Source organism: Macrosteles quadrilineatus, unplaced genomic scaffold (assembly GCF_028750875.1).
Source record: "Macrosteles quadrilineatus isolate MER2022 unplaced genomic scaffold, UCM_ALF_1.0 Scaffold_1__1_contigs__length_201487025, whole genome shotgun sequence".
NCBI lineage: Eukaryota > Metazoa > Arthropoda > Insecta > Hemiptera > Cicadellidae > Macrosteles > Macrosteles quadrilineatus.
In genome coordinates, this window is record NW_026542594.1 from 65,296,857 (window position 1) to 65,313,330 (window position 16,474).

The following is a 16,474-nucleotide window of genomic DNA, read 5'->3' on the forward strand; positions in this document are numbered from 1 at the left end:
ATGCTAGTACCTCTAATCTAAACCTCATTAGCCGAAATGGATGGAATAAACTTCACGTTATCTGCCCGCAACTTATATTAAATTGTGAAACGAGATTGTTCTAAACTAACCTAACCCAACCAAATTTGTTGTAACATTTCAAAATTCCATTCGATAGCAGAATTCTGAAATTAAACTGTGTTCAACCTAACCAAACTTTCTGTAAACAATTGCAATGTTACATGTCATTTATAGCCTATGCACTTCATTCATATTAGTTATTAATTTTATATTAGATATATAATTTTACTCCTTTCATTATACAAAAATTGGCCACATAGCTCATTTAACTAAATTGTCAGAAAATATGTAGCAAATTTAAATTATACTGCTGTACGTGGCTGTACTCGTGCTTCGCAACGGAGTTGAGTTGACACTGGGGGCGAAAACTATGATCGAGGTGGCCGTGCTAGCGCTAGCCCAGCCCAGACCCAGCTGACTTGACCCCAGCTCCAGCTGGGTGGATGAGATGATTATTATGTTCATGTTGATAGTTAGATAACATTGTGGTTTGGTTCTGTGGTAGTTTGAATTTCAATTTATAGTTCTGTTTCTGTTGGTCCTGTACTCAAGACAAGTTAAGTTAGTACAAAACAAAAGTCCACGTACCTATAGTCATAGACACTCGCCTTTGATTTGAAATTGAAACTTACCTCTGTTTCAGTTTTCAGTGGCACAACTTTTTTGTACTTTGTATGTTTTGCACATTAGGACTGACTGTAAGTAACCTAAAGTTACCGGTACCTAGCCAAACTTATTGTAGGCCTACCTGTTAAAAAGACAAGGTTATGTCTCATATCTCTTAATGCACAGTACATTAAATTCGACAAGCATACACCATCCACACTTAAATAATATTGTGTCATAATTTTAATATTGTTCTCAAGTTGTAGTTGTTGCCATGTAGGCGGAGCTACAGCTAGCTAGCTCCCAACCCTTTGTGCAGGTGTAAGTTGTTAGTTACTGGTTGAGACCCATTATAATTTCGGTGAGTCTGTGCCTCTGGGTATTTGTTTACTATAAGCCTAGGTGCCTCTAAACGAATTTTTAATTTTGTTATCTTACTTTATATTTTTTTACCTCCGGAATCCGAAATGCCATAATTTTTCACTGCTGATGAATATTTCTCAAGATATCACTGTAAAAATATACAACATTACAATAAACAAGGTAGGATGGATGACATTTTACAAGTGGAATGAACTGTGATAAACTTAGTGTTGGGTATCGATAGTCAAAAACTTAAATTATCGAAAATATCAATTGGAAGTCGATAGCCTAGTCGATGTTTTTACCATCGATACCATGGTTGTCTTCCGATATTTTTTAGTAGGTAGGCCTACCGGTAAGTTATCGATATTTTACTTCGATACGGTAGGCCTAAGTTATTTGTTTCTATCGATATTTTAATAAGATTTTTTGTTAACTTAACCCTCGAGCTGGCATGCGCCCGATATCGGGCGATTCACGCTGCAGCCGAACGGAACGCTGGACGTCACGGAAATCGCCGATTTTAGCACAAAAATGAAACTAACTTAATATCACTTAATATAGGTACTTAGTATTTATTCGGTTCAGAAATGAATAATCTATCGATTGATGTGCATTTCAACTATTTGGTTGCCTTTGGGAAAACTTAATCTACTCTATGAAAATAACGCATCAGCTGACGACATTGTCATAATGTCATGATGACGCAATCGCTTGTTACCGTTGTCTTTTGTTGTTTATTTCGCGTTGTGTTTGGTTGATTTTGATGTTATAAGTTTAATTTTTTATTGAAATGTGAGTTTATTTCACTTTAAGATGTCTGATCGTAACTACCGTGACCGATCTAGTGAATTACGAGAGTTGATCTATGACCCAATTCTAAGTGGCGAGGAGACTACCGGTAGTGATAGTGAACCTGACGAAAATTACTCCAAGTGACAATCCCCTAACTTCTAGTGATGATGAACATTGCTTAACCGACTTTTCTTCTGGTAGCTCGGATAACTATGTGACCTATTAGGAGGAAATATCAGATTGGACTAGGGAACATGATAGGCCTACAGATTTCGAACCTCAGGTAAGAAATGAAGAGCCAGTTAGGCCTGACTCACCTATTGTGCCTGGGCCTAGGCCTAATGAACCTGCTGTGCCTGCTGACAATATGTTGCCTAATATTCCTAGGCCTTAACCAATTTCTAATGACCCAAGATGGGTGTTAGTTTACCCCCCAGAAGAAGAAAAGGTTGCAGACTTTTTGGTAAGGCAGGGATGCACTGGAATTCAGAACTGTCCCCCACGTAACTCTCCACCTTTAGCTTATTTATTTTTATTTTTTACTCAGACCATATGGAGGATGATTGTACGTGAAACTAATAAGTATGCTGGAATAAACATTGAAAATGCTAATGATTCAGGAAGGATGCATAGGCACAGTAGATTGAGATCTTGGTTTGACGTCACAGTGAAAGCAATGAATAAGTTCATTGCAATTATGCTGAATATGGGTCTAATCCATAAGCAAAATATTGAATCCTATTGGGACACTTATAAAACTCAAAGAACTCCTTTCTTTCCTGAGACGATGTCATTGAAAAGATTTCAGCTCATAAGTTCTATGCTGCATTGCAACTGTAAACCAGCGATTCCTCGCGGACAACCTGGTTTCGATCCTTGGCACAAAATTAGGCCATATATTGACGAATTAAATGTTAAGTTTAAGCAATTTTTTGTGCCAAAACAGCCTATTTGCATAGATGAAAGCATGGTGGGAATGAAAAACAGATGTATATACATACAATATATGCCTAACAAGAGGTACAACAGGTTTGGCATCAAGAAATTCGAAATATGTGACAGCGTCCTCTCTTACGTCCTCCATTCGGAATTGTACAGCGGTAAGGACTTTGTCAGATGGAGATGACCCCTTAGCTCAGAAGGTGGTTTTAGATTTACTTACAAAATGTAATCTCCTCGGTAAAGGGTACCATTTATTTACCGATAATTGGTACACTAAAATCCCTCTGGCACAAGCACTTTTAGATCAAAACACCTATACCTGACAGGCACTGTTAGAAAGAAATCAAAGGGCTTATCTAAAAATCTGCTGCAGAGGAAACTTCAAGTAGCAGAGACTGTCTACTTTAGGAAAAATAACATCCTTCTTGTTGGATTTTAAGAAAAGAAAACCCGTAAACCAGTTTATTGTCTGACAACGGTGTGCCATGCAGAAAACAAGCTTGTCAGGAGCAAAGGTGGAAGAGAGGCCATAAAGCCTGTACTTATTGCCAGTGTTGGGGAAGCTACTTTTAAAATGTAGCTAGCTACAACTTCATATATAACACTTATATAATATTCCTTGTTTTATGCTGAAAAAAAAAAATTAATATGACATATTTACAAACTTATTTACTGTTTAAAAAATGTGTTATAAAAAATGTTGCGTGACCCATTAAAAACCCTTGCCACCACAGCATAAAAAGACCGCCAGCTCGAGGGTTAAGTTAACAGAGTATATTAGTTTATTTTACTCAGATATTTATTTTTTACCTTCACATGTCACGGCCACGTAGGCCTAACTTACTTTCATGTGCATCGGAAGTAATTATTTCTCTAGTTTAGGCCTGAGGTTAAAATATAGTCTAACTTAAACTTACGATCGTCAGGGTTAATCTCGATTTGGGGAAAGCGGCCCTTTTGGGATAGGTACAAAGAAAACCTTGAGAGGCAAACTTTTTTGGTTGGGGTAAGTTACCTATTTATATTTTCCTGTAACTCACAAAATGTATGTAAATGGAATAAAAAGATAACTTATTTAATTTATTTAAGCTTAGCATTTGGATGACCGATGTTTTACTAAATAAACTACCATATCAATGTTTTTCTTCAATATTTTTCATCAATATTCTGACGTCGATATTTTTTTTTATCAATATTTTTTTTAGATTGATGTTTAAAGGCTGATATGACTATCGATACTAATACCGATATTACTGGTTCCATGTACCAACACTAAACTGTGGGTTAACTCCTACAGCTGATTGTTTTCAACCACACGTCAAGCAACTGGAAGTAGGGTAACAACTTTACTAACTCACTCTGACAATAGGCCTAGTGACGTCACTTTACTTACTTCACTAAATACTCAAACTCATAATGTGCTGTTTAGTGCTAGTCTGCTACGCCGTCAGTGGCATAGCCAAGGGGGGGTTTTGGGGGTTACAACCCCCCCCCCTTGGGTGTCCCTATATATATATATTTTACTGTTGAAGTAAATATGTTTTCGTAGTATACTTTAACGCTAACCAGTAAATAAAGAAAGTGCCAAACAATTTACCTAGTCTTAGAAATATATTAAATGTTTTACAACATTTTTCATGTCACGGCAAAAGGCGTACACTACGACTATATTCACCAAAAGCTTTGATGAAACGGGGCGGGCATTGATTCTATCACATGTAGCCATGTAGTCAGAGCTGGAACAGTACTATAATAGTGGTTCCACTTCCACCAGTTCTACTCGCTCCCCGTTCCCACTGTGGATTCGCTAGCCGTCATTTTGCGCGGGGGAGTAGTCTGGTTGGTTAGTGTCACTGTCAAATGTCAATAGCCACATAGCCACTGGCCATATCACTGATGCCCTAACTGCGTTACTGCGTGCGTTGTAAAACAATTGACCGTGATTTGAGGTTGTGAACTTTTAGATAAATTACGTATCGATTATTGGGTGCTGAAATATTACGTTATCTCATCATTATCCTTGTAATTACGAATGATACAGATATTACATTTACATATCTGAAGTTGAATTAACTAAGATAGTCCTGAAGAATGAGTGATGATAATTGTAAGCGGCCTGGAAAGAAACTGAAGTTAGGCCAAAGTTAGCAAAATGAAAAGCAGGCAAAACTATTAAGAAACTGAAGTTAGGCCAAAGTTAGCAAAATGAAAAGCAGGCAAAACTATTAAGAAACTATTTTAGTTACATTTTTAATATTCTTCTGTAAAACGGTAACAAATTTAAATTCATGTTTAAACACCTTAATCAAATAGGTTAAATACATATAATAAAAACTCAATTAAAAATCAATTTATGTTTTAAAAATTAATATGTCTAGATTGCATAAAAACGCTAGTTTACAGCTATTATTCTTCAAAAATTTTCCGGGGGAGGACCCCTCCTCTTGGCTGGAGCTTATTCCATACCCCCCAGACCCCCCGGCATGGTCACGTTGAATATCCCCCCCTTAACGTAATCCTGGCTACGCTACTGTACGCCGTTGTGACGTGAAGTTCCGTTTAAGTGAAGAGACATGGTTGATGAGAAGAATAACATTGTTGTCCGTTGATTAAACAGCATCATTGACTATAGAAACATTTCAATTGATTCTGTAGTCAATAATGTTTTCTATCAAAGGAATTTCATCACATTAACTTATGGAGATATAGATGGACTGGTGGACTAATTACATGTTGTTCTTATTTAGGCATGTCAGGGTGGTAGGTCGTTCTTTATGTGAATTCATGACTGTTTCAAGTGTTTTGAAATTAGATTAGATTAGGAAAGTAAAGTTATAATGATTAGGTTATAATGAATCGAGTTGTTGGTTTATGTCGCCTACAGATTGTTTGTAAAATTAAAATCCTGAGAAAAACACATCAAAAATGCTAGCAGTGCACCTAAACTTTAACTTACCTAATCTAACCTACCTTCAAAGGAATTTGCATAAAGCACGGCCAACCACCCTGACATGCCTTTTCTGACATCAAAAGGAGTTTGCTAACGTTCTAGAGGTTTGGTTTGGTTAGGTGATGTTAGAACAACAGCATTTTATTATGTAATTTCCAAACGGCAAAATATAAATCATTAGGCCTAATAAGAATAAAATACTGGTAACAATAATAAGTTACATTCAATGTGTTAACTTATTGGTCTTATAAAGTAAAAAGTGTAATCAGGTGATTTTCATATTGCCGAATCAGAGTTAGTTATTAAAGTTGTTACTTCCATTTGCTTGACTATGATTGAAAACAATCAGCTGTTGGCTTACTTCACCCACAGTTCATTCCACTTGTAAAATGTCATACGCCCTACCTTGTTTATTGTAATGTTGTATATTATTACGGCGATATCTTGAGAAATATTCATCAGCTGTGATAAATAATGGTATATTTTTGTTTCAGGAGGTAAAACACTATAAAGCTAGACATCAAAATTAAAAATTTGTTTGGAGGCACGTATACCTACTAAATAATTACCCAGTCTTTAGTGTCACGGACCCAAGTCCCCAAGGCCCAAGGCAGCGATGTCGTGGGTTTGACCAGCGTGAAGTTGGGTACTGGTGACTGCCACTACATTATTATCAATATGCCTACAGTTCAGACTTTTACTATACCGGCTCATCCCTTTCTTTTCTGGATACCGTAGAACCCCGAATTCGGGTTAACCGAAATGGTTCTATAAAATAATATGGGGCTGTAAAATGCTTTAATAACTTCAGTTGTTTGGTTTAAAGTATTTTCTATCCCATTACAACATTTTTGTAGCTGAAATAAAACACTAAATTGTATATACATTCTCTTAAATTCATTTTTCCTACGTACACTGTGGTGATACATTGGCAATTTTTAGTATTTGATGGGTTATCCAAAAAATTGGTTATCCAAAACGGCTCTCCCCCCCTTATTTTGGTTATCCGGGGTTCCTAACCCTCGAGGGGTTGCTTGCGGAGTTTATTGTTGTCGCCAGTTGTGTCGGGCTCCCTAAGTAGGCCTATATAACACGCAACATTCCTGTATTCCCCCAAAACAATGTTTACACCCACCCAACACCCTTCCCCTAGGTTCAATCCGGGATGCAAGTTAGTGAGTGCAGAGGTTTGTGCAGGTTGCGGAGGTTTTCTCCAAGTAACACCCTAGGTACCTAGGTTTTTGTTTTATTTCTCAGGAATTTATTTAAACTTAGGTACATCTTATATTGCAAATATTGCCTTTTTTCTGCATGCGCTTTCTCACTTTTTAAAAGCAGCGCCCACTCGAGGGGTTTTTTTAAACAGGATTGAGTATATATTGAAGAGGAAATTATTGCAGACAGGGTGACCAAGAGTACTATAGTAATTTAGCCTATATATCATTAGAAACTAGATTTTTACCTGAAAACAATGGTGCAAAAATTTTTCTGCTGTCACAAAACCTTAATTAACTAAGATTTTTTGAATTTTATTACTGTAATGCCTCTTGTCAATGATCTCTGTTGCCATTACTGTGAACTCGAACTGACTGACAAACACATGAACGATTGAAAGGATCGTTTAGAGAAAAAGAGGTAACCTAAGATGACAACACTAAGTTTATACAAAGAGGTAGAGGCATTTGTAAATTCAACTGAACATTGATTATGAACTACTTCAGTTCTTATTTAGACATGACATTGTCCGAGTACGTCCGAGTAGTACATGTATTATACTATTGGCAAGTCAAAGTGGTTTTCAGATGAGCTGTATGTTATGAGAGAAAATGTTGTAATGCTATTTGACAGATATAAAATATCCAATCTTGCTACTGACAGAAGGGCTTACATTTCCTGTAAGAGGGGTTATAAAAAAGCTCTTGAAACTGCTAAACTCAACCACAATGTTCAACTCATCGAGTCTTCGAGCAACAAGTGCAAGGCAGCGCGGTCACTCATCAGAGGAAGCGTTCGTAAACCAGATACCAGCCCCTCCCATAGTATTTCTCCGGATGACTTCAACAACTTCTTCATCTCTTCAGTGGAACGGACGGCGACCTCGGTGTCGGCATCAGCAGCAGCATCCAGCAGACTCGTGGGGAATAGGCCTGCCCCTCCAGCTTCATTTGTGTTCAGTGAAGTTTCATGTGATGATGTCTTCCATGTTGTGCAAAGGATGAAACCTTCTACGAGTGTCGATGCTTATGGTATGTCATCTCACCTACTTAAGATAATATTAGCACATATCTTGTTACCACTCACTGATTGTATCAACTACTGTCTGCTTTCTGGCATCTTTCCTCCAAATTTAAAGCTTTCAAAAGTTGTCCCCGTTTATAAGAAGGGCCCAAGGGACAGTCCTGGTAGTTACCGCCCTATATCTCTGGTTTCTGTTGTGGGAAAAGTGCTTGAGTCAGTTGTCAAAGTGCAGTTAATGAATTATTTAGAATCGTTTGGGTTACTTTCAAATTGGCAATTTGGGTTTAGAGCCGGCAGATGCGCCACGGATGCCGTTAGGTGTCTAGTACAGTCTGTCTTAAACTCATTTGAAGGAGGAGCCCTTACTCAGGCGACCTTAGTTGACTTGAGTAAGGCATTTGATTGTGTTCCACACTCCTTACTCTTTAACAAGCTTGACTACTACGGCATTCGAGGCGCAGAGCTGGAATTTTTCAGGTCATATATGTCAGAGCGCAGACAGTTTGTTGAGATTGGAGGGATGAAGTCCTCTGTGAGGAATGTCACCTCAGGAGTTCCTCAGGGCTCGGTCCTGGGACCTGTGCTCTTCCTAATAATGATAAATGATCTGGACGATAACTTGAGCTGTAGATCCCTGATGTATGCTGATGATTCAACTTTCATAACTAGTCATTGTAGTATAAAGGAACTCACTCAATTATCTTCATTAGTTTTGAATGACGCAAAGCACTGGTTTAATGTAAATGGGTTTAACATGAACTCAGACAAAAAACAGTCAATTGTTTTTAGGCTAGGTGCAACTCCCGACAATGAGAAACCAATGTCTGTAAGTGTCAACCTCTTAGGAATAGATCTAGATTGTGGTTTAACATGGGAGAATCACATAAAAAGTGTCAGTCGTAAGTTGTCCAGAGTATTGTTTCTGATTAGGAGGCTAAGAGATTTTGTACCACCGCAGTATGTAAGATGTGCCTATTTTGCATTTTTTCAAAGCCATTTGCTGTATGGAATATTGCTGCGGGGAAATTCAACTCATATTAATAGTGTATTAAAGATTCAGAAGAAGGCAATTAGGCTTTTAACTAACTCTAGGCGGCACGCACATTGTAAACCTCTTTTTAGGTCAAAACAAATCCTTACAGTTGTAAATCTGTACATACTTGAATGTGTAATGTTTGTAACGAGCAACCCAAATCTGTTTGCACAAAGAGGTGTTTTTCATACTCATCAGACAAGAGGCAGGATGGCACTTGATAGGCCCTATACTAGATTAGCAACTGTTCAGAGGAGTTTCTGCAGTGTATCTATTAAAATTGTAAACGCCCTTCCTAACACCTGGCTAGGCCTATCAAGCAAACAAATCAAACACAAGTTGTTAGAATGGCTTATGGACCATCCCTGTTATGACCTGAATGAGTTTTTTGTAGAAAGTGCCAACATGATATTCTAGTCATTATATTTATTCTGACTGTCATTATATTTATTTAGTATTAATCTTATAACTCTATGCATGTTTTTTTCTATCTATTTAACTGTAGAGCTATTTATTTATTGTAGCGTCTGTGATATGATAGCCTTTCTATTTTGTATGCTAAAATGTGACTGTGATAATGTATCGCTATTGTTTTATATATGTGTCTCTGACGAGGTCTATTGTAATCAATGATTATTTAATGACCAATAAATTACTTGATTACTTGATTACTTCATGTGAGGTAGGTAGGTTGGGTGTTATGCGGATTTGTGACTAGTGTTTTGAAGTTAGGTTAGATTAGGAAGGTTAAGTTTAGGTTATAATGAATCGAGTTGTAGATTTATGTTATCTCCAGACTGTTTTTGCACACTTTGTAAAAAGTGCTATAGACATGTAAAATGCTGTACATTTTTGAAATGATTATTTATGGTGCAAAAACAGTCTGGAAATAACATAAATCAACAACTCGATTCACTATAACCTAAACTTTAACTTCCCTTATCAAACCTACCCTCAAAGGACTTGATACAGTCACGAATTCGCATAACAACAACCTACCTACCTACCTCACATGTCTTTTTTGACTTACAAAACAAATTTTAAGCTGTTCGAGAAACTGTTTGGTTGGGTTATGTTAGGTTAGAATAGTGTCAATTTGTTATTTATTCATTTAATTAAAACTGCCACTACACTATTATCATAATGGGACATAACGGTAACATGGTCAAAACCTAAGCTAAGCAAATGGGTGAAGTTAAGAAAAGAACAAATTTAATTCCTTCTTCTTTTTTCATAATCCAGTCCAGATACAGATTAAATATGTCCGACTTAACCCTTCCCGGACGGGCAAAATTGTGACATAGAACGGGAAAAAATTATAAGAAAAAATAATAATTAATTTTCCTTATTTGTGTTTTGTTATACAAGAGAAAAAAAATAAATAAATAAACACAATAAAAAATAAATTAAAAACAATGGAACATTTCATACTGTCAAAACAATTTTTTACTTGTTTTTAACTACACGGATATATCCGCTACCCGTCCACGGATGAGTAGAAAAGCAGCGGATATGTCCGCCACCCGTCTTTGAAGATACGACCATGACAACGTTAGGCAATAAATAAAGAACAATATGTAAAAAATCAATAAAGACAACGTAGTGTTGAGCGTGAAACGATGAACGTCTGAAGAGAAGGCGGATATATCCGCTTCCCGTCCGGAACATCAAAAACCATAAGTGGATATATCCGCCACCCGTCCTTTATCGCCAAAGACTTAGGCGGATATATCCGTCACCCGTCCGGGAAGGGTTAAGAGGTGTTTATTAATCTTAACTACATTTTAATCAAAATATTTCATATAGGCTAGCAAACTTAAATTAAAGTATTTAGCTGTCTAAGTGTAAGTTGTGAGGGTAGGCTAATATTTACTTTAAAATGGCATATAACCAATCAATAAATGTGACTTGGGCTATTAACTTTGATTTTACAGTGTAAACATTGAAGTGCAGATTTAAAGTTCCAAATATAACATTAAAATAAAATTCAAAAAATCGTAGTTAATTAAGTTTTTGTGACAGCAGAACAATTTTTGCACCATTGTTTTCAGGTAAAAATCTAGTTTCTAATGATGTATAAATTACTATAGTACTCTTTGTCACCCTCTCCGCAATAATTACCACAGTACAACAGCTATCCCCCTTCACTCCTTAAATAATATCCTGTTACTTTATTTAGTTTATAAAAACAAAGATCTTAAAAACACAACTAATAGTGTGAAACTACTGTATCTTGAATTTTATAGTAGTATACACAATGATCGCTTAAGTACCTTGCAGGGCCTACCTTAAATTTTCTACTTGTGGCGTTAATACTATCTTTATACAATCGTTGCGTAAACTACTATAATCTTTAAAAAAGTGTTACGCAGTTAAACACCAATTTTAAAACCACAAAAATAGAGTAACCAAAATATCTGTTTTTTTTAATTAGTAGGCTAATCTAATTAATCTGTATAGCACATGTTTCCATAACTTTCAATTTAATTAGCTGTTTCAAATAAAGTTAGTGTAAAGTATTAATCTGTCATACACAAACATTTTCTTCATAAGGACAATTTGAGTAAAAATCATCTGATTTTGTAAAAAATCTGGTTCAATGGTGTTAATTTACTACATTGTATGTTACATTTATACAAGTTCATGAACCAGCATGATCTGACTATAGGAATGGGGTTTATGGAGGTAAAAATTGGTTTTATCCATTTTTAAACCTTAAACCCAAAATTTTGCAATTAATTTCCTAACCAATAAATCTAATCCAATAAATTAGTAGGCCTATATCAAAGTGTTGTTATACAATTTATGGTTACGGAGAAAATAAAAATAATCTTTAAATTTGAATTACCATAATTTTTTGGGGAAGAAACAAACTGTTTGATTGTTTATGGATATTTTGGGAAATTAACTTATTTCATTTAAGCTATTTAACATTTAACTAAAACCCCTTTTTAATTCATTCCTTTTTGCAACAAACCTGGTATGATTATTTACTTTCAAAATGGATACCTAAAGCACCCAACTGGCTGCATACAAGTAGGTTACAAGTATTAGAACTTTTAGGAGCCTTATTCTAATATCAAACTAAAACTTACTCTTTTGTAGGTGTTTGAAAGACAACGGACAACCCTTGTACCACTGCTGCATAGTTTGACTGTTTGGACAAGCTACTTTTTTGGTAGAAACATGTCAGTTTTGTAAGTATTTTTGATAAAATCAAACTTTTGGTCAGCATTCAGCTAAATATGAATTCTGTGTTATCATCATAATGTTTCTAGAGCATTTCAGTTGTAAGCTCTAGTAGTGATTGATGATTAGGGGTAGGGTAGAGGCTCTCCTCTAACACAAAGAATAGGCTATAAAGTTGAGGGGAATAATGGATTACAGTAGACTCCCTCTCGTTCGGCCATCTCGGGACCGAACCACCGGCCGAACTAAAAAATGGCCGAACTAACCGATGATATATAAAGAAGACTACTTTTTCTGCCGTAAATGGACTTACTGTACAGTATAAGGGATCTATACACTAAACTAAACCTAATTAATAAGACTAGGCTTAGGCTAAGTGTAGTTTTTAAACTTACCCTCAGAAATGTTGGTATTGTTTAATGAAAACACGTACTGAACACTTGACACTGTACTGACATTATTCATTTATTTCACACACAATAAACATAAATAATGTAGGCCTAAATACAATAAAAAAGAATCCACACAACACTGAAATTTTACAGGAATGATGTTTAAACTACAGTACTGCACTGTAATGACAAAGTTTAAAAGAAATCAGTAATTTTTCGCTGTACCTTTTCTTCAGTTGATTTCTTTCTAGCATAGTCACGCCATTTTCTAAAAAGCATTAAGTCAACTGCTGTAGAACTCGTCTGCTGTTCGATGTAGGTTGTAGCCAGTTGCAGGGCTGCCATTCCCTCAGCGTGACTCATTTTACACTCGTCGTCCTCATCACGGTCGCCACCTTCTTCTTCTTCTCCTTCTTGGGTTTCTTGACGCTGTAAAACTGATTGAGCGATTTCTTCGTCGTTCAAAATTTCATTGTCCACCTCCTTTTCGACAGATACCCACTCCAAAACATCTTCAAGCTCAACATTTTCACTGTGAGGCAATTGCTGTAAATTATTTAGGATGTAAGCTTGGTCGTCTGCTTCACTTTCAAGGTTGTGCACATCAACAACATTGCCTTCACTTGCAACAACTTCTTCAACATTCGGCCATACCTTTCTCCACGACTTAACTAATGTTGAAGGTTGTACTTCGTCATAGGCCTTTGCTACCATGAAAATCACGTCCTTCATGTTGATTGTCTTTAAAACCTTGATGAGATCGGTGTTTTCGTCGCTATCCAGTTTGTACAAAACTTCTGAAAGAAGCTTTCGACGATACTTTCTCTTGAAACACTCTATTACCCCTTGGTCCATTGGCTGTTGGAGGCTTGTTACGTTGGGGGGCAGGGAGTACAGTTTTATTCCAGACTCGCCATCACATTCTAACTCATCCGGATGGGTAGGCGCATTGTCAAGAACAAGAAGTGCGTTTACAGGGAGTTTTAAACTCATCAAACGACTTTTTACTTTAGGCACGAACTCACTAATAAACCACTCTTTAAACAAATACGAGTCCATCCAAGCAGACTTCTGAGCCCGGTAGTACACTGGTAGTTTTGATACGTCCAAGTTTTTGAATGCTCTCGGTTTTGCTGATTTTCCGATTACAAAAAGGGGCAATTTATGCGTACCCGAAGCATTGGAGCAAAGTGCCACTGTGATCCTATCTTTACTGACCTTAAACCCAGGGGCAGACATTTCTGTTGCTGCAGCAAATGTTTTCCGTGGCAAGAGTTTATAGTACAGCCCTGTTTCATCGATATTATAAACCTGTTCCGGGCTTAGGTTATTCTCAGCAATAATTTGCTCAAATTTCTTTGTAAACTCAGCTGCACCAGCAGGGTCTGCCGACAGCTTTTCACCACACACCCCAAGAAAATGTACCCCGTGTCTTTTTTTCCAACGGGAAAGCCATCCCTCACTTGCGACAAATTCCCCCTCCTCACCAAGTTTCCCATGTAAGATAACCGCCTTCTCCTTTAAGATAGGGCCACTGATCGGCGTTCCCCTTCTTCGTTCCTGCATAAACCACACCCAAAGAGCATCGTTCACCAATTCATTTTTAGGTTTTTTTAAAGTGCAACGTGATGAAAGAGCTTTTTCCGATTCAATCTGGGTACAAAAATCCTCGATCGATTTTCGGTTTCGACGCCAGTCATTCACGGTGCTTTTACCAACCCCCAAATCTGTACAAATACTTTGGACCGATTCACCTTTGTCTATTCTCTCTAGAGCTTGCAACCGCTGTTGCATTGTCACAAATGTACGTTTTCGTTTAGCACTCATAACAATGTAAAGTACGTACAGTCACTTATAAGTTAAAGTTCAGTTAACAAAACACAATTAAATCAGTTCACTAAGTCACAACAACTAATGTGTACACACGAACGTCCGGTACTGTACTGAACAGTGAACACGTGTGCAGTGAACTAGAGCTAAAACGGAAGTCAGATTCTTATCTGCTTCCGTTTTATAGATACACAATTTAAAAAAACTCTATCCAGGCGGCCGGCCGAACCATCCGGAGGCCGAACCAACCGAGGCCGAACGAGAGGGAGTCTACTGTAACTACTTTTTACAGATCCTTACTAAGTATATGTGTTCAGTGGAACCATAGACTAACGACTATCCAACACAAGAGGTAGCATAGCTGCTGGCCATATCATATTTGACCACGACGATTATTTAAGTTATCTTCAGTAGTGCCGCGATATCATTTTGTTGTCAAATAAAGGTATAACTTGTAACGGTAGGCCTAGTAAAATTTATGTGAATATTTTTTTTTATTAATATGATAAATTTAAATTTAAATTATTTATTTAAATAATTTATTTAATTAATTAATTTATTTATTTATTTTTATTTAATTTATTTTTTTTATTATTTATTTATTTTAATTTAAATTTGGATTTGAATCCTAAACTGATGAAATATTTTTTCAACAAAGTCATATTAGCCAGATATACAAGTTTTACAAACAGTAAGACAGTTCAGTCCTTAAGTGAGAGGTCAAGGGTCAAATTCAACAGCAGCCAGGTCGGCTGCATGAATTACGTTATATTTCACTCAGTGCTGCTCTGTCCCCTCCACCTAGGAGTGGGAACGGCGTGCATGCGCACTAAAGAACACATGGTCAACAAAACCACGGGGACCTATCTCCTCGATCTCGACTCGGTCAGTTTTCAACCACTCAACACGCTCACTGAAATTCTCTCTCACTCTGGGTTTGGGTAATGACCTAATAGTCTAGGACTTGTAAATTTTTTTCAGTTGAGAGTTATAGGTGAAATCACAAATAATTATAATATTTTGATTATTTAACATTTTAACTAATTTATTTATTTATTTGAATACAGTTTAAATATTTAAATCAATATCAAAAGTAAATTAAAATTTATTTGACTCTAAAGAATTGTATTCAGGGCCGTGAGAACACGGTAGGCCTACAATAGGGACTTGTTAAATGGTAACAAATAATTCGGTTAATGTCTAAAACGAAACCAGTACATTTCAATCATACAGGTCCGTGCAAACACGGTTGATTAAATCATTATTTTAACAAAGACTAAACTAGTGCTTGAAACTTAAATTATGCAGATCCGTGAGACAGCGTACTGTAGGGAATTACTAAACAGTAACATTCAATTTATTTAGCGTTTAAAAAAAACAACTAAACCAATCTCTATAGGTTCGTGCAAGCACGGATGATTAATTAAGTGTTTAGTTCAAAGTTAGGAACAAACCTTAAATCATACAGGTTCGTGAGCACATGGTACTATAGGGATTAAGTAATAAACAATCCAGTTAAGCCTCTATGGAATATTAATTATCAGAGGAATATTAACCAATTAACGTTTAAAAATAGAGGTTCATAGCAGACACGGACTAATTTTAGTCTAGTTGAAATAGTCTAAAATCAGAGTAGACCTGTGCTGACTAAATAATACCTTGAGTACAGTATCGATTTGTAGGATAACAATTATTTAGTAAATGATTCTGGAGAGGTTAGTGTAATAACAGATGATTAATTAAGTATTGTGCTCACATAGAGGCAAACTTTAATCATGGGTCCGTGCAAACACGGTAACCTTTGAATGAATACAATGAATTTATTTGGCCAATCAACAACAACATTGTTACAGGCTATGTCAATGTACAAGCATAAAATAAAATAAATATCAAGACTTAAAAATCAAACCAAGCAAAAATCGATCAAAACCAACCATGTGAAAAAAAATATGTTCAAGACCATGCACAAAAAGATTCAGAGCAAACAAATGCAGTTCATGCAAAATGCATGCACTATGCAAAAACAGCAAACAGGCTGTTCAGAGGAAAACTTAACTAAATACAGTTTCAAAAAAC

The 16,474-nt window shown here is 36.4% G+C and overlaps 1 protein-coding gene across 3 annotated transcripts in view; it reads left to right on the forward strand.

The window, feature by feature from the left end:
• Nucleotides 1-496: 496 nt before the first annotated feature.
• The window catches only part of LOC128983424 (putative aminopeptidase W07G4.4), a 52,282-nt gene continuing 36,304 nt past the window's right edge, over nt 497-16,474 (forward strand). The window contains exons 1-2 of one of the 3 annotated variants that reach the window (XM_054402707.1): nt 497-758; nt 12,093-12,184. In XM_054402707.1, the coding sequence (XP_054258682.1) occupies nt 735-758; nt 12,093-12,184 (116 nt within the window). In that variant the 5' untranslated portion in view covers nt 497-734. Of the gene's footprint in view, nt 759-1,008; nt 1,028-6,926; nt 6,946-12,092; nt 12,185-16,474 lie in introns of those variants that run through there. The other 2 variants (XM_054402708.1, XM_054402709.1) reach the window with 2 other exon arrangements.